Source organism: Misgurnus anguillicaudatus, chromosome 24 (genome assembly GCF_027580225.2).
Source record: "Misgurnus anguillicaudatus chromosome 24, ASM2758022v2, whole genome shotgun sequence".
NCBI lineage: Eukaryota > Metazoa > Chordata > Actinopteri > Cypriniformes > Cobitidae > Misgurnus > Misgurnus anguillicaudatus.
The window spans coordinates 4,156,706-4,183,185 of NC_073360.2; the positions used below are offsets into that span (position 1 = coordinate 4,156,706).

Sequence of the window (26,480 nt, forward strand, 5' to 3'; positions counted from 1 at the left end):
GTGGGTGTTTCTGTTCTGTTGTTAATAAATACATAGTTATATTTTTGTACATCCTTGCGTTTGGGTTCGTCTTTTAGTTTTCCAGTATTCGGTGTAATTCCACCGTGACATAGACAGAATGGTAGTGTTATTAGTCAGAAGGATGAACGTTTTATGAACTTTTATAAGAAAACTGACCCGAGTGATCAACACCCCCCCCCCCTCCCCAGTTGTGAATCGTATTAGGCTTGTTCGACCAGTTTGAAACAAGCTCCAAACCAATGATTCAAACAAAAGAAGTAAATGTTTCGAAGCCTCATGAAGCGTGCCCATCACTAGAATAAACAGCAAGAGTTAATTATTGTAATATTTTAAGTAGAACAATGGTAATGCAAATGGAAATCAATTTGCCAACAAAATAAAGGGTAAAGACAGACCTAGTGTTACAGTCCATGTGTGAGGACTGACGAGGACAAAGGAAGCTTTCTTTAAAATAGACTTTAATATAAATACTCACAGGAAAACCCACAAAGTATCACACGGACATTAACAAGAACGGACCAGGAACAGAACCAAAGGCAGGGTCCAAACAAGGAGCAAATGGGATAATTAATAGAACACATGTGGAAACTAACTACAAAAAGGAAAACTAGGAGACAGAGGGCAAAACTCAAAGCATGATAAACATACAGACAGATGTGACAACTAAATATACTTATTAAAAAACAAATTGTGCCAGTTCTGTACAATTAACAAACATATTTTGCTGTGGTGATGTGAAAAAATACAAGATAAAGGATAGCAAAGATTAAACAAATATAGCTGAAATATATCATAACTAGATTATGACTTATAAAAGATCCCTAAATTAATGTTACAAAGCTTTTAATTATTATTATTTTACCTGTCCCCCAAGTCAAAAATACTGTAAATCTCATTTCATGGAGCTAAAGTTGGCAACCCTGTGTGACCCATAGTGCAAGTCTCTACTGTATATTAGGGGCTAATTTTTTTACTATACATTTGCTCTGGCCATCAGTATTTTGCATTATTAGTTATAACATCTCTGTTTTAACATAGAATGTAGGTGACTATAAACAATACCTTTTTATAAAAATCTGACAGATAAGCTAGATTGAAATTCACGTAAATGTAAGTAAATGCAGAACACATAAATGAATGTAGAAATAAAGACAGTCAAAACATTTTCATGACCAGTCTATAACGTTCATTTGTGGTGCAACATTATAAAATGCATAGTGGGGAGATCAGGGTGAAAATAAAATTTTCAGAAAAACTTAATTTTAAAAGATAATGTTTTAGAAAGAGATTGCTGTAGTCAATAACTCACAAGTGTGGTCTATAATACCATGTGGAATTTTGAACAAATGTAAAACAACTTCATTATAATTTCAGCTGGGACAAAAGTAACACACATTTGGGTCAACGGTAAAATAACAAATCAAACAAGATTTTTGTGTAACACTTGTTTTTAGTAACTATACATGACTATGACCTTGTTAATGTAACTGCAAACATATTTTGTAATTTATTATTTTTATTTCAGTTTTATCAAATGTTTTAAAAGCAACCAACAGTACAAACTTAAATTGTTGAGAATAATTTTTTTCAACAGTTTGAACACTGAAAATTAAATCAAATTAGAATAATATACATTTTCAACATACACAATAGTATTAGCAGTGGGACAAAAGTAACACACATGTGGGTCATCAGCAACATAACAAAACAAGATTTTTGTGTAACACTTGTTTTTAGTAACTATACATGACTATGACCTTATTAATATGCAGTGCAAACATATTTTGTAATTTTTTATTTCAGTTTTATCAAATGTTTTAAAAGCAACCAACAGTACAAACTTAAATTGTTGAGAATAAATAATTTTTTTCAACAGTTTGAACACTATGAAAATTAAATCAAATTAGAATAATACCAATTTTCAACATAAACAATAGTATTAGCTGCGGGACAAAAGTAACAAGCGTTAATTTTGTTCCAACAGGATCTACGCGCATTTAAACCTGATTAACTTTAACTTTGAAAAACTCTGAGAAGTCAAACTACAGGATGTGTTAGGGCACTAAATAACCTGTGGATTGATTAGAACTGTAACACAGAAAACGAGAAACACAACGCATTATAAGGAAAAATGAGAGCTTTAGGAATTTGCTTATCATGGTCGAAAACACCTTTCTGGATCCACACATGGAAAACAATATTTTGTTAGTATGTTTTTTCTTTAGATTTTTAAAAAAATATTTATATAAATGTTATGATTTAATTTTCAATTTATTCATTTTTATCAACTCACGAACCCCCCTGCAATTCCCCATGAACCACCAGGAATTTGTAAAATTCTAAAAATCAGAGATATATAGCTTAAGTTCTCAATTCAGTATTATTTCCTCTGAGGTCCAGTTGTGTCTGGTGTAATGGGTTTGATTTCAGAGCTGATTCCAAAACAGCGCAACCTTCATCTGTGATATTACAATTAGCAAATCTGTAGAGAAAAAACAAAATTCTTCAGTTCAGACACACAGCATCATTAATCAATCAGCACCCAGGATCCAGACTGTTTCTATAACTTATGACGATTATGACCAGTGTTGGGCATGTTACTTAAAAAAGTAATTAGTAACAGTTACTAGTGACTGCTCGCAATTAGTAACTTGAGTTAGTAACTGAATTAGATCATTATAAAAGTAATTACCAGGAAAAGTAACTTTGTGTATATATAAAATTTGAACTTTGATTCCCCCAGTATTAAATATGCTGCCACAAAATTAGTGGTTTATTTTTAGTGTCTATTTCATTCATTTAACATGTGATGATATGAGGTGCTTCATTAGATAAAAATGACTTGGCATTACTTTACTTTCTGGGCATAAGTTGACCGTTAAATAAACATTTTTGCCTTTCACCTCAACAAGGGAGAACTAGTGCTTATTAAACTTTTTGAGCTTGTTGTACTTGCCATCACTCTGTCATTGCACTAGTGCTTAGGGGGACGGCTACGCAAGGAACGGGCTGCCTGTGAGTGCTTTGGGACGGGGCCCACAGCAGCAGCACCCACTGCTTGTTGAGAAGAGAGAATGATACGTGCTTTCACGTCAGTCTTCAATAATGGCAGAAAAAGTCATTCGATTTGAAGAGTTTGGTTCCAAAACGCAATAAATGCCATTTTTGAAAAAAATTGAGTTAATGCCAAAATCGGTATTATATCAGGTCAGTATTTAAAAGTAAATTCTTAATTTTACACAAAATACAATATCCGCCATGTTATTCTGTCATCTTTTCTCCCTTTCTTCCCAAAACACAATAAACGGGGGCAGATAAATATAAGAATATTATTCTTCCATCTGCTCCTTTCTGATCATGGAAATGTAAAGGAAAATTCAAATGAATTGTATGTGCCTTGTATGTGCCATGCATTTTCATGAAAAGAATAAAAGAGAAAAAAAATAACGAACGCCACTCCTCCTTTTTTACAGAATGCAATAAATCCGCTCCACAAATTACAGCGCACATTCCACACAATGTAAACAAACAATGGTGGCGCCTTGACTACACAGAGTCCTAGTTTTCCTCATCTACTTTGTACTTTGTGGTCAACAAACAAACAAAAACGAAATAATACTTTAATAGCATTGATAAACCGTGATGGTTTTTTGTAACGGGAAAGAAACGTAAGCTATCAACATCTAATAATTTACGCGAGAGGCATTTGGGAGACGATCGCTTGTTTTGACGACAACATCTAGCTTCTCTCGTGCTAACACATTGACCCCAGGGGATCTTATGATAAACTTTCCATAATTTTACTCAAAGTCAACGAGAATCACAGCTGATCGCTGTGACAAATGTTAAGCAACGACGTTAAGTATATCCGCGCAGCAATGACAGTGACAAAGTAAGTGTTATGATTAATGCCATTAATGTTTATTTTTTTAATCAGTGTGTACAACTGTTCAACTAAATGAATATAAAATGGCAAAAATGAATGCACATTTATACATTGATTGAATAGATTTATAGAATTTTGAATAAAAACTTGGATTTATTGCATTTTGTGGAAAAAAGAATTAGTTTTTATAATAAATCTTTGAATCAAGTTATGATTTGATTTTTTTTTGTTTTTATAACCTAAAGAAGCTATGTGAAAGTTTGTAACAGAAAATAGTGGTTTTCATCTTGTCACTTTCTTGGTACAGAAAACACGTCTTTACCGAAATTTGTCAAAATGGATTTATTGCGTTTTTGAACCAAACTCTTTATTTGTCCTAGTCACTTTTTTAAATAAAGTCCCTAAAGGTGTCTGGAAAGCTGCTAAAGCAAGTTGGCAACACTGCTCGGACTGTGCATGTGCTTGTGTGTAAACAAACACAAGCACCACTCTGCCTCTGGTTGTCTAATAATGGAAATTAAGCCATAATCATTATCAGTTATGTGTCTCACCCCAACACACACCAGAGAAAAACTTTTTCAGGTCCTACTGTCTGAGAGACAGCCTACTTAGATGAAAATGGCTTCATTGAGACAATGAGGGAAACAGTGATTCGTTTGATTACGCGTTACTGAAAAAAGCAACAGCGTTAGTAACAGCATTAGGAGACCCCTTTAATACTCAGAAAAATGATTTCAGAGAGGCTGCCAGTAATACTGTATTTTAACAGATTTTTTTATAGTGTAACCTTTTTGGCCCCCAAAACATGATTTAATTTTATAATGATAGTTGCTCTGAGCACAACAAATATCAGAGGAAGTGGTATCCACTTTTAAGATAAGACAGAGCCAATGATAGCTTCGCGGGACCAATCAACTTCAAGAAAGTTGTAAAATGCCAATGAACTTGTATTTGCATCTGCTGGCGCTGCCCCACCACGCAAGTATAAAAGCAGACTGAGGCCATCTCCTACGTGCCGTGTCAGAAGCCAGCTGCTGGTGTACCCTTGAAACAGGGCTCCAGGCAGGCTGTAGCATGCATAGATGCCTCAACCCTGGATGGGGGGGTCATGTACAACGGGCGTCTCAGGAGTATGGAGGACACCCCAGCTATACTGGCACATCAACTGCCTCGAGTTGTGGGCTGTATATCTTGCACTTAATTGCTGACTTCAAGTCTGTTTAGCGGATTTGGAGACATTTCGGATGAGGTGCTGATCAACCAGACTCATTGGTGCCTGTTCTAGTCATTTATTCACGGATATAAGTAACAAAATTTAACAATGTATATATATGTCAGGATTTGCTGGTAAAGAACCCAAGCGCAGGCAGCTCTCAACAAAAATGAGTTTTAATATATAACAGAAAGCCCTCGAGGGAACAAACAAGACAAAACTTAACATGACCAACCATAACCAAAATACCAAACACACTGAAGACAATGAACGAGCACAAGACTGAAAACACCAGGACATTAAATAGGGAAACTAATCAAGGTAAACAGGTAAGAGGAGTAACTAATAATGAATCATTAATTAGATAACAAGGGGGCAGGGCCACACTCAAAACTGGGAAACACATAGCACACAATATTGAGGTCAACATAGCTCCCCCACAAGACATCATAATAGAAAGGTAGCTATGCCACGATCCTGTCACAATAAACAAGACACAAAAATACTTGAAAGCTGCCAGGATCGTGATACGTCATCCACCTGAACTGTGAAGTCCGCGGCTGTAACCAACAACCGCACATCTCTTCTACTCGCACAGACACTGTGCAAAGTCAGGGAGGACGAGGAGCACAGTTTACGAGGAGCACAAAACGACCTAAGAAAATAAGTGTCGTTTTTAGACCAAAAATAAAATTTTCAACATGGTTGAATTCTAAAACTAGTTGTTCAGATAGAAAGAGCTTGAAAAAAAAACTTTAAAATGACACCAAGACCATGGCTGGGTTTCCCGATAATGATTGAACTAAGCACTTAAGAGCGCTTTCTACGAGCTACTTAACGAACATTCGTTGTTCATTAACGTGCGATTCCCAAAGATGCACGTGAAACGATCGCTCGCAGCAGGGTTTTAAGTGCTACTTACGAGTCACTATCCGTTTGTCAAGTGCTGAAATGTCACCAATAGAATGACTCGAATTTGTAGTAAAAGCTTGTTTAGGCTAATGATCTTCAGCCGATGTGCACTAATATTTTTATAATATTTTTTATTATTGTTCAATGGCTTTTAAAATGTTTTAAAATTGTTCATAATGAAATATTATTTTCCATATTTAGTTAGGACTCGTCCCACTGCAAAATGCCGTCTGCATTTTATATTATAGTTTAGATTATTATTATTATTTATTATCTATGTTTATTTATTATTATGGATTATTGCATTGTACCATAAATATTTATTTGGTTTCTTTAATCAGATGCCATAACCTTCAAAACATTTTTTTTTACTGTAGCCTAGATGAATTATAGCAGCAATTCGTAGGAACCAATTATCAGAATGCAAGTACCAACTTTTAACAAAATAGAACCAAATACGTTATCCTTCTTTATTAATTTATGTTTCATTTAAATTTGATTTCTCATTTGAATTATAAATAAATTATATTATAGTAATTTAAACAAATAAACAAAGAAAACCACAATATATAAATATAGCCTACATGTAACACATTTCATTATCGTTATTGCAGGAGTGCAATTTGCTGGTTGTCCTGCAGGTGACCTTGTAACTCTGTTGTCTTACGATGCACTTATGAATGAACGATTACTTCAGGGCACTCTTAGATCTACGATTACTTTCAAGTGCTACTTAAGTTACGAAGCTTTTGGGAAACGACCCGTAATTTTAAGATGATTCATACGATCGTTTTTACGATCAACTTAGCCTTACTTTGCTTTTGGGAAACCCGGCCCATGTCTATGGGTTCAAGAATAACAAAATACTGGAACTTTGAAACTCAAAAGTCATCACTTTATTTTGTCCCATTGTTTTCCATTTTGTGCGTGGTAAAACTCCCGTGCGCATGGTTTAAATTCATTGAAATTTCGTTCACTTGTAGTTTAGCAATTAAACTAAATGTATAGTACAATTTCAAGAATGTTTTTACTCTGCACATCGCCTGAGGAAATCCGACGTTGCGTCGAGGGGAACCAAACTGACAGCCGCGAGGTGGAGATTGTCACTATAAAAGGGTATTGGAAAAAGCTTGTCTCTGACCTGCAGCTATTATTCTGGCTTGGTGGGATGTCAGCCAGCGAGTCCTCTGATTCTGACCTTGTTCTTTTACTACTCAGAGTCTAAAACCAGGAGGGCATATTAAGTCGGGATGCACGATCTTGATTTTTCATGGCCGGTTTTTATACCGGTTTTCTTAACAAGGAAATTGGCCGATTCCGATGCGGTTTCCGATTTTTTTTTTTATCAAGCAACAAACAAGAAAGAAAGAAAGTATACATAAACAATATATTTGGCATTTAACAGGCTAAACTTGGTTTGGCTATTGAAAACAATAACTGCAACCATCTTAAATTAACAGCAGTAACTGTGCAGTAGGCTACATTAAATACAAACATAAGTGGTTAAATGAGACCATGACATGGATGGTTAAGTGAGGGTTGAAGGTCTTGCCTGTTTTGCATTATCAACAGACTTTTTATACTTATTGTGTTCAATCAGGTGATGAACTTAAATGTCTGACCAAGTTTGTTGTGGTGAATGCAGGGCTCTCGGGTTTTATTTAAAAGTTTGGAGTGAGATAACATCTGTTAGTGGAGAGGCCCCTCTGCCCCACCAATTTCTCAAGTTTTTGCTAGCAGTTCATAGTTACCTATTATTCATAACTGACCAGCACAAATATAAATTATAACAATTGGTAAGTCTGATAAAAGACAAACAAATGTATCCAAATTAAATAAATTGCTCTACATATTAAAAAATACAAATGTATCAAAATTAAAATGAAATCTGTATTATATACAGTAGGATCGCAGCACTTGCCATCAGCGTGTATTTTAAGCTGTGTTTAAAGGGATACTTCACCGATTTAGCTTTCAGCTTTGTATCTGTAGAAACCCGGCAGTATTACTGAATGACCATGTTTCCCTCCATCATTTCCCCCTGAGAGGAGAGATATCAGCATTTTGGTTCTGCAAAAAAGTCCTCAGATGATGCAAAAATCGTCATATTACATCATCGGAGGACTTTTTTGCAGAACCAAAATGCAGATATCTCTCCTCTCAGGGGGAAATGATGGAGGGAAACATGGTCATTCAGTAATACTGCCGGGTTTCTACAGATACAAAGCTGAATGCTAAATCGGTGAAGTATCCCTTTAAGAGAGAGATAAGGTTACATGTTCAGTACTACATGGCAATAATAATGAAATACATCTCTGGTCCTTTCATTCATTTCATGAAGCCTCCACGTTATTTCAGGTAAGATAAAGCTTCTGATTGCAAAGCATTTGGAGGGTATAAATAAATCAATATTTTTAATAAATCAAGCATAATTTAACACGTTTTTGGTTATATTCAAGAAACCTGCGTTATTTACAGCATTTTTCGGATCTTGCTCTTCTAACTTTCACTCTGTGCGTGCACGTGCCACGCATCACGTGATTGACATCAGAGGAGCGCGAGAAAAACTCGAGACAGCTAAACTCGACAGATAACTTCCCTGCGCCTCGTCCGTTAATTGTATATAGCAGGAAAAGTTATCAGTCTCTTAGAAATACAAGGTGTGAGTGTTTAAACTGACTGAAATGCGTGTATCTCACAGTGAATGTGTGAGACTTGAGAGCCCTGTGAATGTACTGTTGTTTCTCCGCGATTAACTTGTCCTTTTAGACATTGCAGCTTGCAATCTTAATGTCCTGCGCACAGATTTCGAAATGCTTTTACACAAAACACATGTTTGCAAATGATAAAAATGTAGTCTGTGCACGCGGGTGCACTTCCGGAAAAATCGGCCGAAAAAATACAAAAACGGCTGGTTGCCTATCTGGTGGCCGGTCAACCTGTGCATCCCTAATATTAAGTGTTCATTGTATTTTCATTTTAACTGAGCAGCTATGGTTGCGCGGTTTACACACAAACACACACCTGAGTTGTTGACACTGACAGCAGAAAAAGCGATGCATGAGCTTTTAACTTGTAAAACTCATGGGTGTATGGGAAATGTAGTCTCTGCTCTCGGTGAGACGAATTAGGAAGCGTGCATTGTGAAAAGCGGCAGCACAGTCAAAAGATTAAATTAAACCTCTGATTTAAACAGATGTGCAAATGAGCATTCTGGTACGCTAAAATCACGTTCTGGGCACACAGAGAAGTGGTGGTATGCTCAACAGCTATATTTGGAAGTGGCAGTACTGAGTACCGGCGCGTACCGGCCCACTTAAAGAACTGCATGTATGGTCTCTGAATGTTCTAATTGGTTTAAACCAAGGTGTAGCTAACACCATCGCTTCAACCCAGGTGCAGTCCACGAGACACGATTATAATCTGAAATGTAACCTGTTTGTTGAGTATTGTTCCTCTCAGTGAGAGAACCCCTGAGAATGCTCGAGTAATGTTGCGCTTTCCTTCCCTCAGCATCGGTTGGAGAGGAGGCTGTCCCCCTCCACCATTAAAGTACACATTGCTGCTATCTTTGCTCATCATGCCTTGATAAACGGCAGGTCAGTAGGACAACACAACCTGTTCATTAGATTTCTGAGGGGAGTGCAGAGACTAGATCCACCGCGGCCTCCCTCTATCCCTCCATGAGACATGTCCATGGTGCTGAAAGCTCTCCAGGGCACTCCCTTTAAGCCTTTGCAGTATTAAGTTTCAATTAAGTATTAAGTTTCTTTTAAATGAAAACTCTGATCCTGGTTTCTGCCTCCGTAAAGAGGGTAGGGGACCTCCATGCATTTTTGGTCGACAAATCATGCCTTCAGTTTGTACCTGCTGTCTGTTACGGTGAACAGCAGAAAGGGAAAGCTGTCTCCAAGCAGAAGATGTCTCACTGGATAGTAGACACTTGCTTATCAAATGCAGGGCACACCATGCCCATTTAATTTGAGAGTGCACTCCACGAGAATTTTGCCATAAAGTGTTTAGTGCCATAAATCCTTTTACGAAAAATTTGGTACTCCTCCACCAACCTTCACTACAAAAATAACTTTCTTACTCATTTTTGCAGACTGCTTGTCATCAAGGAGTTTTTCTGAGCTAGGATGATACCTAGTTAAAAAAAGCCCTTTTAAGTGTTTTGGCAATAAACTTGAGGCAGAAGGTGGGTCTGTAACTGTCGCTGAAAGAAGAGTTCAAAGTGGATTTTTTGAGCAGAGGAGTGACACAGCTAAGTGTCACTGGGGTTGTTGTATTTCTTCACACATTTTAAAAAATATTTATTGAAAGCTACTTTTTAACAATATTATTTGCATAGTATTTATCATAATAGGCTGTATATTAATATATTGGGAGAAAGCTGTTATATGTGAAATCAGATAATGTGCACCCTTATACAGCCAAAACTGAATGATCCTTATTTCATAGAACATCTGCAACGATTCGACTGTGAGATTGGTAGTCGAATCAGGCTTCTCCTATCGAAGCATCAAATCTTCGACTATTCGGGGTCACCTCTAGACATCACAACATTTTTCTTATGCTTTTATTTCTGATTATTTTGTTTTACTTAGATGTTCCTTATAATTATTTAATTTTATGTTCTTTTTTACTTTCAGTAACAGCTGAAGTGTCTCTTAATTTTTTTTTGTGAAGAAAATATATCAAATGATATCAAATAAATTACTGAGATTAAATTAAAATACTATAAATCCATTACAGATGTTATGATCTCTATATAGTCTGGCTATTGTCTATATGTGATTTCTGTCTGAGCATCAGATCACAATCTTACTTCAGTATCTTCAGTTTACAGTCAGGATTCTTCAGTACATCAGAGATCAGCTTCACTCCTGCATCTCCAAGATTATTCATAGACAGATTCAGATGTGTCAGGTGTGAAGTGTTTGATCTCAGAGCTGTAGTCAAAGCAACACAACCTTCAGCTGTGATATAACAACTCCGCAACCTGTAGAGAACAGACACACACGTTTTTGTACACTCTTAGAACGGATGTGTTAAAAACGTTGATTCTGGGACAACACACTAAATGCGTTGTCCCAGAATCCACACATCTCTGTGTTATTATTGAAACAACACATTTCGTATTACTTTTACTGTAACACAACTTGTATTTTTCAAAATCAACACGAAATGACACAATGTGTTAAAATTACACATAATGGGCCCTATTTTAACGATCTGAAACGCAAGTGCGAAGCGCAAAGCGCAAGTGACTTTGTGGGCGGATCTTGGGCGCTGTTGCTATTTTCCCGGCGGGAGAAATAAGTCTTGCGCCAGGCGCAAATCAATAAGGGGATGGTCTGAAGTAGCTTCATTATTCATAGGTGTGGTTTGGGCATAACTTCAAATAAACCAATCAGAACGCTATCCAACATTCCCTTTAAACGCAAGGGCCCAAGTTCCATGGCGGGTTGCTATTATTATGACGGATTTACCAGGCGCACGCCAGGAGCGGTTCACAGCCGAGGAGACCGACGTTCTTGTAAGAGCAGTCAAAGACAGAGAAGTTGTTTTGTATGGGGATAGGAGAAACCCGCCCAAATCAGTGTAGGTTAAACAGACGTGAGAGGAAATAGCCATAATTGTCTCATCAGGTGGCATCCGCTACAATGATATCAGGAGACGGGGGAATCCCAAGCTTGCCAGCATACATCGGGCACGCCGTGTAACGGGAGGTGGATCTGCCTCTACACATGACCTGACGCCAGCAGAAGACATCGCTGCGTCCACCCTCACCGCTGAAAGGGTTTGGGGCTTTGAAATCGGACCCAAGAAACGCAAGCAAGGTCCAACCCCAAAGTACACAAATCAAGTTCATATACATTAAGGTTCCCTTTCAGTCGGTCACGACGACGTCACGTCGTGACCGACGAATTGGGAACCGCTTCGCGGTTGACCTATCTGCTTCGAGAAACCTTTAAAACGCCAATGAACTTGGCATGCAGATAATTGCATCTGCCGGCGCCGCCCCGCCGCACAGGTATTTAATGAGCGGCAGGTGCAGTTATCAAATCAGCTTTTTAGCTTTGAAAGCTGGCAGACTGACTGCTCACGAGAAGCTACTCTCTGCTCTTTGGAGAACTCTGCGTGTTTGATTTGGTTGGGCAAAGGCATTTCAGCGGAGGCTCGCGGGTGTTCCACCTCTCTTTTTAATTTTTTGACTTTTTTCTCACTCTTAGTTGAGTGTGTGCGTAGCCGTTCCCCTGTGTGCTTCATCAACATCAGCACATTAAAAGAGTGTTTCCTCTAAAAGAGTATTGCGGTGTAGTAAACTCCGGAAATCTTATCTCCATATAAACGGTGCTGAATCGGTTAGCTGGTTCGTCCAGTGACTCTCAGCACCCCCATCCACAGCCAGGGGTGCCGTAAGAGACGGGTGGCGCGTGTTCTACGCGCGCTCGTCCTCTTTCAGTCCTCACGAGGATTCTATGTCCCACGGGTTTGTGAGAGGCGGCCTCTGCCATGGCGTGATGCAGGTCCGCCAGGCTAAGACACTGAAGGATTTGCACAGGTGAGGTCACGGTCCGGCAACTAAAGAATCCTGTGTGGCTCTGACCTGGCGCTACGAGCGACTGGGTTCACCCCACAGGCCGCCGGACATGCTATGCCCACCCCCTGGTGGTCCAGGAACGCCATCTCTGGTTGTGTCTTGCGAGCATTAAGTAGGTCGTTAATAATCGTCCTAATGTTCCATTTTAGACCAGCCATTTCGGCGACGCGGCTGAGAGTATCCAACAATGATCGGCCGCTTTAGAGCAGACTGAGGCATCATGCCACGTCGGAGCCTAGCTGCCCCCTTTGTTACGTCAGTATATTGGTCTGCTTTTCGCCGAGGGCGTCCTGCTACGGCTTTTTTTGTTCCTTCATCCCGGCAGCTCTGAGGAACCTGTCGTAAGCAGTACACCCGCCCACTCAGCCCGCTACAGAGGTGGAAAATGAAACTTTGCGGCTCTGAGTCGGGCGATCTGAAGATGGAGAGGATCGCACTTCAGGAGATGGTGAAAGCATCATTGTCCCCCCCACCCCGGAGGAGGGCCGGGTGGGGAATCCTTAATTTCGTTTTGTGTTCCGCCGACTTCAATCGGCACCCACTAACCTCAAAGAGCGAATTCCTCTTCTTTCTCCAGATCACCGGAGGCATATAGGAGTTTCGAACGGGCTCAAAACCCTAAGTTCTCCTCTTCCTCATTCGCCAGCTGATGTATCGAGCGGGACATCTACAAAGGAGCCTTTGCTCAGCATCCATCAGCGGTTTCGGGTGAGTGTTTCATTACACATAACATCTCACAATGCGGCCAAAGAGCACGCGTCGTTGAGTTCCCCGTCTATGCTCGCCACGGGTACACATCGTGCCGTTAATTTCCTCTCGCTTGGTATCTGGGGGCCTGGGAAGAGCTTCCCAGCCTGTCGTGTTGGCTTTTACGCACGATCCGTCTCGGTTATACATTCAATTTGCCCGGCTACCTCCCAAATATTCAGGCTTCACCACGGTGAAGGCTGCCGATGCGCACGTACTGCGTGTGGAAGATTGCTGTCCTATTGCCGAAGGACGCGATCGAGCCACTCCCTCCAGCCGAGATAAAGTCGGGGCTTTACAGCCCTTACTTCATTGTACCCAAGAAGAGTGGCGGGTTGCGTCCGATCCTAGATCTGCGTACTGAATTGAGAATTCACAGAATTCACATTCACAGAATGCTGTTCAAAATGTTTACGCAGAGGAGCATATTTTAATGCATCCGCCCATAGGATTGGTTTGCAGCCTTCAACCTGAAGGACGCGTACTTTCATGTATCCATACTTCCCCGACACAGGCCGTTTCTCTGCTTTGTGTTTGAGGGGAGGGCATATCAGTACAAAGTCTCACCCTTCGGGCTTTCTCTCTCTCTCCCTGTGTCTTCACGAAAGTTGCGGAGGGCGCACTGCAGCCCCTGAGAGAAAGAGAGCGGTGTTTGCGTTTTGCCGTATTGGCTCATAATAGCTCAGTTTCGTCAGATGCTGTGCACACACATAGATTGTGTACTTAAACACCTCGCTCGTCTTGGTCTTCAGGTCAACTGGGGAAAAAGTAAACTTTGCCCCGTGCAGAGAATCTCTTTTCTCGGAATGTAACGGGATTTGGTCGATTTAACAACACGTCTCATAGAAGCGCGTGTTCAGTCAATTCTGACTTGCCTAAACATTTAAAGGCAGGGTTGCGGTTCCACTGAAATAATTTTAGAAACTTCTGGGGCATATGGCAGTAGCTGAGGCTGTGACACCGCTCGGGCTGCTCCATATGAGACCGCTTCAGTGTTGGCTTTATGACCGAGTCCCGAGGAGAGCGTGGCTCACCGGCTTTCACAATATTATAATTACATCGAGATTACACTTTCACCCCGTGGTCAGACCCAGCGTTTCTCAGGGTGCGGATGCCACTGAGATAGGTCTCCAGGCATGCTATTGTTGGCAAAGATGCCTCTACAATCGGGTGGGGAGCCACGTACGGCGGGCTCGTCGCTTCGGGGTCTGGTCGACATTCCAGCGACATTGGCATAAATTGCCTCAAGCTGTGCACTGTATATCTTGCGCTCGTCCGTTTCATCAACGTGATTTGATGCTTAAGATGTAGTGCGCACCGACAACACTGCGGCTGTAGCGTATATCTATCACCAAGGCGGTCTGCGCTCTCGTCACCTGTCACATCTCGCCCGTCATCTCCTCCTCTGGAGTAGAAGTATCTGAGGTCTCTTCATGCCATTCACATGCCGGGGTCGCTGAACACAGCGGCAGTCGCGCTCTCACGAGCAGCGCGCTCCGGCGAGTGGCGACTCCTCCCCCGGTCGGTTCAGCTGAATTGGAAATGTTTCGGCAGAGCGCAGTTAGATCTGTTTGCTTCTTCAGAGACAACCCATTGTTGCCTGTTTTATTCATTATCCGAAGGAACACTCGGCGTGGATGCACTGGCACACAGCTGGCCGCGGGGTTTCCCCCAGTAAGCTTTATTGCGCAGACACTGTGCAAAGTCAGGGAGGACAAGGAGCGCATTCTATTAGTTGCGCCGTACCGGACAACTAGGAATTGGTTTTACAGAGTTCACTCTCCTCGCGACAGTCCCTCCCTGGCTGACTCCCTGGCACATTATGGCACCCTCGCCGATCTGTGGAACCCCCATGTGTGGTCTTTGGACGGGGCGCGGAGGTTTTAGGTGGTTTACCCCAGGCGGTAGCTAACACCCTCGCTGCAGCACGAGCGCCGTCTATGAGACAGGCGTATACGCTGAAATGGAACCTGTTTGTTATTTGGTGTATCTCTCAGCGAGAGGACCCCTGAGAATGCTCGATCAGTATTGTGCTTTCATATCTCCAGCACCGCTTGGAGAAGAGGCTGTCACCATCTACTATTAAAGTAGATATCGCGGCAATATCACACACCCATAGACGGTAGATCTGTGGGTCAGCACGATCTGGTCATTAGGTTTTTAAGAGGGGCACGGAGGCTGAATCCTTCGCGCCTCCCTCTATTCCTCCGTGGGACTTGTCCATGGTGCTGAAAGCCCTTCAGCACTGCCCTTTCGAGCCTCTGCTGACGGTGAGCGTCAAGTTTCTCACTATGAAAACTTTGAGGCTCCTCGCATTGGCTTCTATTAAAAGGATAGGGGATCTTCATGCATTTTCGGTCAACGATTCGTGCCTTCAGTTCGGGCCGGCTGAATCCAGCGTTAAACTGAGACCCCGGCCGGGCTGCGTGACTAAAGTTCCCACCACTCCCTTGAGAGATCAGGTGGTGAACTTACAAGCGCTGCCTTCGGAAGCAGACCCAGCTATGGCTTTGTTATGTCCTGTACGTGCACTACATGTGTATGTGGATCGCACTCAAAGCTTTCGGACCTCAGAACAGCTCTTTGTCTGTTACGGTGGTCAGCAGAAAGGGAAAGCTGTCACTAAACAGAAGATGTCTCATTGGATTGTAGACACAATCGCCCTGGCTTATGAGAAACAGGGCATTCCTTGCCCTTTTGGTTTGAGAGCCCATTCAACCAGAAGCGTGGCTTCATCTTGGGCTTTGGCTCGTGGTTCCTCGCTTTCAGATATTTGTAGAGCTGCTGGCTGGGCGACACCTAATACGTTCACTAGATTCTACAGTGTTCGTGTTGAGCCGGTATCCTCTCGAGTTCTCTCGTCAGATCAGTGAGAACATCGAGGAACGCCTCCTGTGTCGGCTTGGAGCCTTTCTTTTTGGCTGCGCAAAAACCGCACCATTATGGAAGGCCATCGGGGCAAAAACGTTAAAAAAACAGTTTTTTGTCTTCTCCACCGCTTGGTGGCCGATGTTGCGGAGCATCGGCTGCCACCCTCTCACTAGATGTATCCTTGACTATCTGGGTGAGGCTAGCGCCCACATTGCGCCCCCTAGTGGTTTCTTTGTGAGTATTTCCACGGAAAGTTTCTGATTTACCATGTTTCCCTTAGCAGAGTTCGTTCCGTGCCTCTCTAGTGTTGCTAAGACAGTGGCGCTTTGGTAGGGATTCCCAATTCGTCGGTCACGACGTGACGTCGTAGTGACCGACTGAAAGGGAACGTCTCGGTTACATATGTAACCCTCGTTCCCTGAAGGAAGGGAACGGAGACGTCACGTCCCGTCGCCACAGTTTGCTGTTCCACTGCTGATATCGGCCGGACCCTTTCCTTCTGTCCAGCTTTCTCAGCAAAAAATAGCTGATTTGATAACTGCACCTGCCGCTCATTAAATACCTATGCGGCGGGGCGGCGCCGGCAGATGCAATTATCTGCATGCCAAGTTCATTGGCGTTTTAAAGGTTTCTCGAAGCATATAGGTCACCCGCGAAGCGGTTCCCAATTCGTCGGTCACGACGTGACGTCTCCGTTCCCTTCCTTCAGGGAACGAGGGCTACATATGTAACCGAGACGTTTCTTATGAAAACATTTTCATTATTATTTACATAAAATAAACGTAATACAGCCACACAACAAACTTATGAAAATATTTTAATCGTTATTTGCATGAGAATTTTTTAAACGCAGCGACACAATAAATAAAAACTATCACCACAATGCTCACCACTATGATTTCCCTTATCTCATGTGTTAATATTTTTTATTGTAACAATTTATGATTTGCAAAAATAACTATTGCATCTGTGTAGATTAGATAAGCAAAGTGTGTGCGCGTTGTGCACGCTATACATTATGGTCAAGCATGCGCCCTTAAAATAGCATAATGAACCACGCGCAACGCGCCACTGACTTTAGACTAGGTTTTTTTTGGTCAGTGGCGCAATTGTTTTTTGAAACTGCAAAATTGCATCAGAGATGGTTTGCGCCAGAACATGCCTCCTTTTTTGCGCTGAAGCGCCCAGGGAGCGCAAGTTCATTCCCTAGTTTGCCGACGTGCGTCTGTGGAGGGAAAAACCCGCTGTGCGTCGGTGCAAAATACGAATGATACATGCGTCACTGACAAAGTCAATTGCGCTGGGTGCAAGATAGGGCCCAATGTGTTAAAAGCTTTACACAAAAAGATGTGTAAAAATTAAACACATCTTTTCTAATAGTGTATTGTTTTGCAACATGATCTCACAAAGTTCCGTGGGATAGTCACGGAATTTTGTGCTCATTTTTCCGTGGCATTCTCACGGATCTCCGCATTTTTCCGTGGCCCTGCTACGGACTGTCTTTTTCCGTGGCATTCTCACGGATTGGTTACAATTTATACACCTTCTACAATACTCTTTATTACATCCTAAAAAAGACAAGATGTTTAAAAAGTAAGACATACAAAAATTCCTGAAAGACTATCACCAGTGAAATTGTTATGAAACATATTGTGATTTTTTTTATTTGCAAATTATTTAAGGTAAGTGGTGGTATGCAATTAAATTATTTAAATTTAGATACAGGCATTACGTTGAACTTACTCTATTTTTAGCTACCTTAGCACAATTAAAATGAGTTGATCTGGGTAAAAAATACTTAAATTTGTGGCATTAAAATGAATATGTGTTAATGCATTATTTTTGACAGCCTTAGTTTTTATAATACAGCAACAGCACACATTAGCAAGCTACTATAACCATAATTAACACTCAACTGAAACTGTAGCTGATTATGTCATAAACATTTCCAATATAAATGTTTTCAAATCAAGGCATTACAGTGTATAAAACTGATAAAAACAACACTTACTGATACATGTCAATGGGACAGTTCTCATCCTAAGCAAATGCTCTGCTCATCTGCACAATGGTAACCATTTAAAAACCCAACAACAAAACAGAAACTTTTTCAAATACATAAATAACAACATAATAAACATTAGTAAGTCCTCCTCTTTTCTTATCTTATAATAAAAAATGCATAAATAACCCGTTATTTTGATATTTACTCTTATTATTCGGTATCATGCAAAGCATGATGGGAACTGGAAATATCTGCCCGGTTTAAGCAATACTGCTGTAATAAAACACAAAATATTATATTACTGTCTCTGTACTCTCAGTACATGGATGATGCTGGCTGTGTTATTAATGTTTAGTAGTTTTTTATCTGGGAATAACAAACCTCTAATTGTTCCTGAAAGCTGTGTTATTAATCAATATAATCAAAACTATGTTAACCCCCTGGGGTCCAAAAACGCGGCGCCACGTTTTGACGTGTTTTTTCCTTATCATGGCAGAACCAACTTAAAATACTCCATCACTAATAATCATACACTTACGTGTTTGACGTCATTTGAAACGGTAAAGGATCTTCTTTAATATGTGTTCATTCACAATAACAACAGATCTTTGTGTTTTTGTCAAATAAAGAAAATAAACAGGGTGTGCATCCAGACATTTCTGTCTCCGCCAGCTGTCTCTCAAAACACGTTACAAAAATCAATTGAAACTCCACGAATACTCGTCACACAAGCATGATACACATATCCAAAGAAAGCCTGAAATGTCTACTTTTAAACAAGCTAAATAGAATCGAAAACAAATAATGCCTGTTTATGTAATCTGCATTGAAGTAAAGAGAGTACAGTTTTTCCTGGCTGACTTCATTATCTTTAATTTGGTCACGCCCACAGCTGTTGACATGGTAATGAAGACACGAGCTGTTCAACCATAACAAGCAAAGCGTAAAGTTTATCAGATTTAAAGACTTTTTACCGCATGTTTGGATTATAAACTTTATTCACACACGTGAGGAATATCTTCATTTATGTCTGGACATTGAGGAAGAGAAGCATTTTGTAATGACTTGTAAGAGACGGAAGCAAGCGCAGGTGTAAAATAGAACAATGTTTATTAAATATAAACAAAGAGAGAGTATTCAATGTCAATGCGGAAGTAATCCAGTCCGGTGTTGTTGATGGCAATGGTGACGATGACTACGGTGGAAGTTGGTGCTTTGAGTGCGACGTTGGTGGAGTGGTGAGCAGTGGTGAAATCCAGACTGACACGGAACATCCACACGAAGACGACGACGACAATACACATCCAAACTGAAACACGTAATCCAAAGCACAGGGAACAACCAAGCAACACGGAGACTGAGCAAACAATAGAATCTGGCAGGGAACAGAAAGTCAGGTGAGTATTTATGGAGATGATGTAATGATGAACAGCTGGAGCGAGACAATCAACACACAGGTGAAAGGGATCGCTCTAACGAGCACATGGCAGGGTCAGTAAACAACACACACACACAAACATGACACGGAGGAAAACAATGGATTTTCCTACCGTGACAGTACCCCCTCCCCTAGGAACGCCCCTCGGCGTTCCCAGCCTGCTTTACCTGTTGATTGAACTCATCAATAAGGCGGTGATCCAGTATGTCCCGAGCAGGAACCCACCTTCTCTCCTCCGGACCGTAACCTTCCCAATCCACCAAGTACTGAAATCCGCGTCCCCTCCGTCTGGAGTCCAGAATACGGTTAACCGAATATGTGGTCTCCCCATTAACGATACGAGGCGGAGGGGGAACCGGGGCAGGCGGATTAAGACGGGAAGAAATCACCGGTTTAATTTTGGAGACATGAAAGACGGGGTGAACCCTCCTGTACGCAGGAGGAAGGCTAAGACGCACTGTTACCGGATTAATGATTTTGGTAACAGAAAACGGGCCAATAAATTTGGGAGCAAGTTTATTCGAGACGGAACGCATCGGAATATTCTGGGTTGAAAGCCACACTCTTTGACCGACGACGTATCGGGGAGGCTTTGACCGGTGGCGATCGGCCTTGGCCTTGGTACGTGACCTTGCCTGGAGCAGAGCTCTGCGAGCTCTGGTCCAGGTGCGGTGGCACCTCTGGACTAGTGCGTTTGCGGAGGGAACCGACACCTCGGATTCAGTACTGACAAAATTAGATGGTTGGTACCCTAAACTACACTTAAATGGAGACATGCCCGTAGATGACACCGGCAGAGAATTGTGTGCGTACTCCACAATTGAGAGGTGCTGACACCAGGACGAAGGATTCTTGGAAACCAGACATCGCAACACCCTTTCGACGTCCTGATTGGCTCGCTCGGTTTGACCGTTGCTCTGGGGATGAAACCCGGACGAAAGACTAACAGTCGCCCCTAGCAATTTGCAGAACTCTCGCCAAAATTTGGACACAAACTGGGGACCCCTGTCAGAGACCACGTCTGTCGGGAGGCCATGTATTCGGAAGACGTGGTCAATGACAGCTACCGCTGTTTCCTTGGCTGATGGTAATTTGGGCAAGGGAATGAAATGGGTCGCCTTCGAGAACCGGTCCACTACGGTCAAAATCACCGTATTACCCTTAGAGGGTGGGAGGGCGGTAATAAAATCTAGCGATATGTGGGACCAGGGTCTCGAAGGGACAGACAGCGGTAAAAGTAACCCATCTGGAGGACGATTGGAAGTCTTACCAACGGCACAAACCGAACAAGCCAAGACGAAGTCGTGGACGTCACGAGCCATACCAGGCCACCAAAATCGTTGCTTGACTAGAAACCTAGTTCTACTAACCCCTGGGTGACAAGCAACACTGGAACCATGACCCCACTGGAGGACGTCTGACCGTAACCCTTCCGGCACAAATAAACGGTTCGGTGGGCAGCGAGCCGGGGGCGTTACCCCTTCTAAGGCTGTCAAAACCTTCGATTCGACCTCCCATCTGAGCGCAGAGATAATGATTTTCTCTGGTAAAATGGGCTCGGGAGTAGCAGTACGATCGGAACGCTCAAAAAGACGGGATAAAGCATCGGGTTTGATGTTTTTGGAACCCGGCCGGTAAGAAAGTGTAAAATCGAAACGACCGAAAAACAATGCCCACCGAGCCTGCCTGGACTTAAGTCTTTTGGCAGTTCTAATGTATTCGAGATTCTTATGGTCCGTCCATACAATGAAAGGTACACCCGACCCCTCAAGCCAGTGACGCCATTCTTCCAGTGCTAGCTTGACCGCCAACAACTCTCGATTGCCAATGTCATAATTAACTTCCGCAGGAGATAAACGATGGGAATAATACGCGCAAGGATGAACCCTTCCGTCTGAGGATGCGCGCTGGGACAACACTGCTCCTACCCCCACCTCTGACGCGTCGACCTCCACTATGAATTGACGTGAACGATCAGGGGTAACGAGAATGGGAGCTGAAACAAAGCAGCTTTTCAGTTTGGCAAACGCAGCCTCAGCTGCGTCTGACCACCTGAACTTCAAACCAGGGGAAGTCAAAGCGGTCAGAGGTGCGGCTAGTTGGCTGAAATTGCGAATGAAACGCCGGTAAAAATTGGCGAACCCCAGAAATCTCTGCAGGGCCTTGCGAGACTCTGGGGATGGCCAATCTACCACAGCCTTAACTTTCTCAGGATCCATGCGAACACCCTCAGTCGAAATGATGTGTCCTAAAAAAGAAACAGACTGTGCATGAAAAACGCATTTTTCCGCCTTGACAAAAAGCCCATTCTCTAACAACCGCAGAAGCACTCGTCGTACGTGTTGCAAATGTTCCTGGAGAGACGAAGAAAAAATCAATATGTCATCCAGGTAAACATATATGAACTGGTCTACCATGTCTCGCAACACGTCATTAACGAGTGCTTGGAAGACTGCCGGCGAGTTCGTGAGACCGAAAGGCATCACGCAGTACTCAAAATGGCCACGAGGGGTGTTAAACGCAGTCTTCCATTCATCCCTCTTCCTGATGCGAACCAAATGATATGCATTACGTAAGTCCAATTTAGTGAAAACGGACGCTCCCTGCAACCTCTCGAAAGCTGAAGACATCAACGGCAAAGGATAAGTATTCTTTACCGTGATGTTGTTCAACCCTCGGTAGTCAATACAAGGTCGCAAGGATCCGTCCTTCTTCCCCACAAAAAAGAACCCCGCCCCCGCTGGAGATGAGGAAGGGCGAATGAACCCCGTTGCCAGAGAATCAGAAATATATTTCTCCATGGCCTCCATCTCCAGAACGGACAGAGAGTATAACTTGCCCTTAGGCGGAAACGTACCTGGCAATAAGTCTATCGCACAGTCATAGGGACGATGAGGAGGAAGAGAATCAGCCCGCGACTTACTGAACACCTCCTTCAGGTCGTGGTACTCCGCGGGCACGGTAGACAAATCCACTGCTTTCCCCTGAAACACAGACTCAGACACAGAAACACAAGCAGAGACAAGACAGGACTTATGACACTCCTCGCTCCAGCTGGTAACAGAGCCCAGTTTCCAGTCAATTCTTGGGTTATGGGAATGAAGCCACGGATGACCAAGAACTATGGGGGAGAGAGCAGTGTCAGTAATAAAAAATGAAATAGTCTCTGTGTGGTTTCCGGAAGTGATGAGTGTGATAGGTGCTGTGGTGTACTTGATAGTGGGTAACTGATGTCCATTGAGGGCGAAGGGCGCAATCTGGTGGGTGAGTGCAGTGAAAGGTAACTTGAGCTTACGTGCTAGTGAGCTGTCGATGAAGTTGCCCTCCGCCCCCGAATCCAGAAGTGCGTGCCCTGAGTGTGACATAGTGGACCACCGTAGTCTCACCGGAAGGAGAGTGGATGTTGTAGAGGTCTTCTGTGCGGAGATCCTGCCCGATAGTAGCCTCTGTCTTACTATCGGGCTTGGTCTTTTACCGGGCACCTCTGGCATTGGTGACCCGACTCGCCACAGTACATACAAAGACCCCGGGATCTCCGCCGCTTCCTCTCCTCCCGGGGTAACCGAGCTCGACCCACCTGCATGGGTTCCGGATCTGAGAGACCACCGGCGGAAACTTCGATGAGTGGATCCGTGGACTCCGCTTGACGTAGGAACGGACCTTGAATCTTCCTTTTGGCAGCGGTGGAAAGGCGTGCGTCAACCCGGATCGCCAAGTCCACCAAACCGTTGAGCGACTTCGGTAATTCCGCCGTGATGATCTCTCGATGGATCCGATCCGCCAACCCATGCAGGAAATGATCCCACTGCGCTTCCTCGTTCCACCTGCACTCCGCCGCCAGGGTACGGAACTCGATGGCATAGTCCGAGACCGACCGCTCCCCCTGCTGGAGATCCGTGAGGAGCCGGGCGGCCTCCCTCCCGGCGACGGAGCGGTCGAAAACCCTCTTCATCTCCTCTGCGAGCGAGGCGAACGAGGAACAACAGCTGTCCTTGTTTTCCCATACCGCCGTCCCCCAGAGGGCAGCCTTGCCTTTGAGGAGCGAGAGCGTGAACGCTACCTTGGTCTCCTCGAGGAAGAATGTCCGGGGCTGTTGGGCGAAGTGTAAAGAACAATGAGAGAGAAAAGTACGGCAATAGTTTGGCTCACCGGCGTATTTCTCCGGGATCGGAAGTCTCGGTTCCTGGATGAAACTACCCCCTGGAGGTGAAGATGGTGTGGGTGGCATGGGTGGCGCAGTGGGAGGCATGATGTCCGGAGATCGCTGAGAGAGCTCGGAAACCTTCGCCACCATTGCCTGGACGGCCTTCCGCATGTCTTCGATGGTTTGATCCTGATGATCCATACGAGCCAGAGATCGCTGGAGAAACTCCTCCAACGCGGAGATCGGCTGACCACCTGCTGCTTCCATGTTGGCCAGATTCTTCTGTAATGACTTGTAAGAGACGGAAGCAAACGCAGGTGTAAAATAGAACAATGTTTATTAAATATAAACAAAGAGAGAGTATTCAATGTCAATGCGGAAGTAATCCAGTCCGGTGTTGTTGATGGCAATGGTGACGATGACTACGGTGGAAGTTGGTGTCTTGAGTGCGACGTTGGTGGAGTGGTGAGCAGTGGTGAAATCCAGACTGACACGGAACATCCACACGAAGACGACGACGACAATACACATCCAAACTGAAACACGTAATCCAAAGCACAGGGAACAACCAAGCAACACGGAGACTGAGCAAACAATAGAATCTGGCAGGGAACAGAAAGTCAGGTGAGTATTTATGGAGATGATGTAATGATGAACAGCTGGAGCGAGACAATCAACACACAGGTGAAAGGGATCGCTCTAACGAGCACATGGCAGGGTAAGTGAACAACACACACACAAACATGACACGGAGGAAAACAATGGATTTTCCTACCGTGACACATTTATCTTATACGTTACCTTAGAAGAACAATGGAGGACGCACTGCTGGATTAGAAGTAAGTAACGTCAACAGTTAATTTATACCATTTATATTTGCTATCATGTAACTTAATATGCTCATGGCTTGTGCAGTTCAGCCTACATAAGCAACCTCATCAGACTGCACGTTTTGGATTGAAAAACTTTCGCATTGTTTACAAACTGACGCGATCTCACGAAATGGCAGATTTCACTGTTGCATGCTGTAACAGTGTTAAACACAGTTATTCACTTATATCCTTCTTATATATATATATCCACTATAACTTTCAGTAAGCCTGAACTGCTGTATCTTTTAAGTGTGTGCTGTAATATGATTCCATGTTTACATGCTTATTTACAAACAAATCCGCGTGACCTCCCGTAATGGCGGATATCTTTTACATGTTTTACAGCGTTAGACACAGTTATTCACTTTCGTATCCTTCATGGCAACTTTGAGTAATGCTGCACTGCGGGATTTGCTGTAAAATTCCATATTGTTTACATGCAAGGCAATTCCATACATTGCGCTTTACACGCGACACCGTTTTTATGAGCGCCGCGTTACAAGGAGACGCGAGCTTGCGCACATGGACGCGCCATATGCAATGTGTTTTTAAAGTTCATACGCGCTTACAGAAACACGTTTAACACAGAAGCTAGACGATAAGTGGATGGGCATCTGAAAACAGTCATCTGAAAACAGCTTTTTATATAACTAATCGCTGCAGATGTTTATCTGAGATTTAGTTTATGTACAAGATAGTTTATATGAATGTAGTATCAGTGACATCAGTTATATATGTAAGGGTATTTCTGTGGACAACTTATGCTAACAGCTGTTTATAACTCTCTTAGAGGTCTGCATCTCTCTCATCAGTACAAAACTATGAAGTGGAAAAACACTTTTTGGACATAAAGTTATATGGTAACATGAGCCACATGAAGTTTACAGCTTTGTTGTGTATCAGTTTCTTAGTTTATACAAAGTTTTTGAATAGGGTATGTTTCCAAATAAACTGAAAATGTCCTACTGACCATCATTTCTATTTTGATTATATTGTTAATTTAATAAACCTCAAACAAACATGTATACATTTGTCCTCACATTCTTTACTGTAGTTCACTCTCAGATTCCTGCCTAAAGGCTCATTATGAAGCTCATTATGCAAGCCTTTGTTTGCTAGCTGTCAATCAATCCTTCTCGTCTAAACAAAAAGTGTCTTACAATTTTTAAATCAATACATTGTTTTATGTGAATAAGTAGGCATGGTGATTGTCATCATTTTAAAGAAAAAAATCTAGACTACTAGATTCTGTTTTAGGAAAGTCTTGTTAAAACATGTTTAGTATGGGTTTTGTGGACTTATATCAGTGACTTAAAAATGTTGCTTTTTTAAAAACCATGCATAAACCGTTTTCTCTCAAAAATACAAACATTTACATACATGTAGCTCATATAATATTTTAGCCCAGTTTGTACTGAACGCGGTGGTATGAGACACTTGCCATTATTATGTTTTAAAGCAACTGAAAAAAGACCAAAATGTAAGAACATGTCAGAATCTCTGACAGTGTCCCAAAATGGTCGGACCCCAGAGGGTTAATCTCTGTCCACCTGTTTTCCACCATTTCCACCTCAGGATGAGCAACTAGAAAACCCCAGCTCTTGTGAGACCTGAATGACTAACCCAGCCTCATTCTGCTAACCCAGCTTTAGACCGATCTAATATCCTACTTTGTATTTGATCTTGCTTTGTTAGGTTCTCTACAATACAGTTTGAATCCTATGTTCTGTAACAGCAGTATGAGGTATAGCTGCAATCAATTAC

The 26,480-nt window shown here is 42.5% G+C and overlaps 2 protein-coding genes across 2 annotated transcripts in view; both read right to left on the minus strand.

Moving 5' to 3' along the window:
• Positions 1-246: 246 nt before the first annotated feature.
• Positions 247-26,480, minus strand: part of LOC141361644 (protein NLRC3-like) — a 60,240-nt gene continuing 34,006 nt past the window's right edge. Inside the window, exons 9-10 of the mRNA XM_073863227.1 lie at positions 10,861-11,034; positions 247-2,503 (exon numbers count right to left, since the gene is read on the minus strand). Coding sequence (XP_073719328.1) covers positions 2,383-2,503; positions 10,861-11,034 — 295 coding nt within the window. The 3' untranslated portion in view covers positions 247-2,382. The remainder of the gene's footprint in view (positions 2,504-10,860; positions 11,035-26,480) is intronic.
• Positions 19,324-24,111, minus strand: LOC141361413 (uncharacterized). The gene is made up of 3 exons (XM_073862559.1): positions 23,644-24,111; positions 22,558-23,371; positions 19,324-19,637 (listed from the first exon to the last, which is right to left on the minus strand). The coding sequence occupies exons 1-3, from the start codon at positions 24,109-24,111 to the stop codon at positions 19,375-19,377; spliced, it is 1,545 nt and encodes a 514-aa protein (XP_073718660.1). The 3' UTR covers positions 19,324-19,374.

Coding starts and splice junctions, on each gene's coding strand:
- LOC141361413 (XM_073862559.1), bottom strand. CDS start 24,111: ATGGAAGCAGCAGGTGGTCAGCCGATCTCCGCGTTGGAGGAGTTTCTC. Junction 23,372..23,643: donor TCGCAGAGGAGATGAAGAGG/GTTTTCGACCGC, acceptor CGCTGCCAAAAG/GAAGATTCAAGGTCCGTTCC. Junction 19,638..22,557: donor TGCGATAGACTTATTGCCAG/GTACGTTTCCGC, acceptor GTTCCCTGCCAG/ATTCTATTGTTTGCTCAGTC.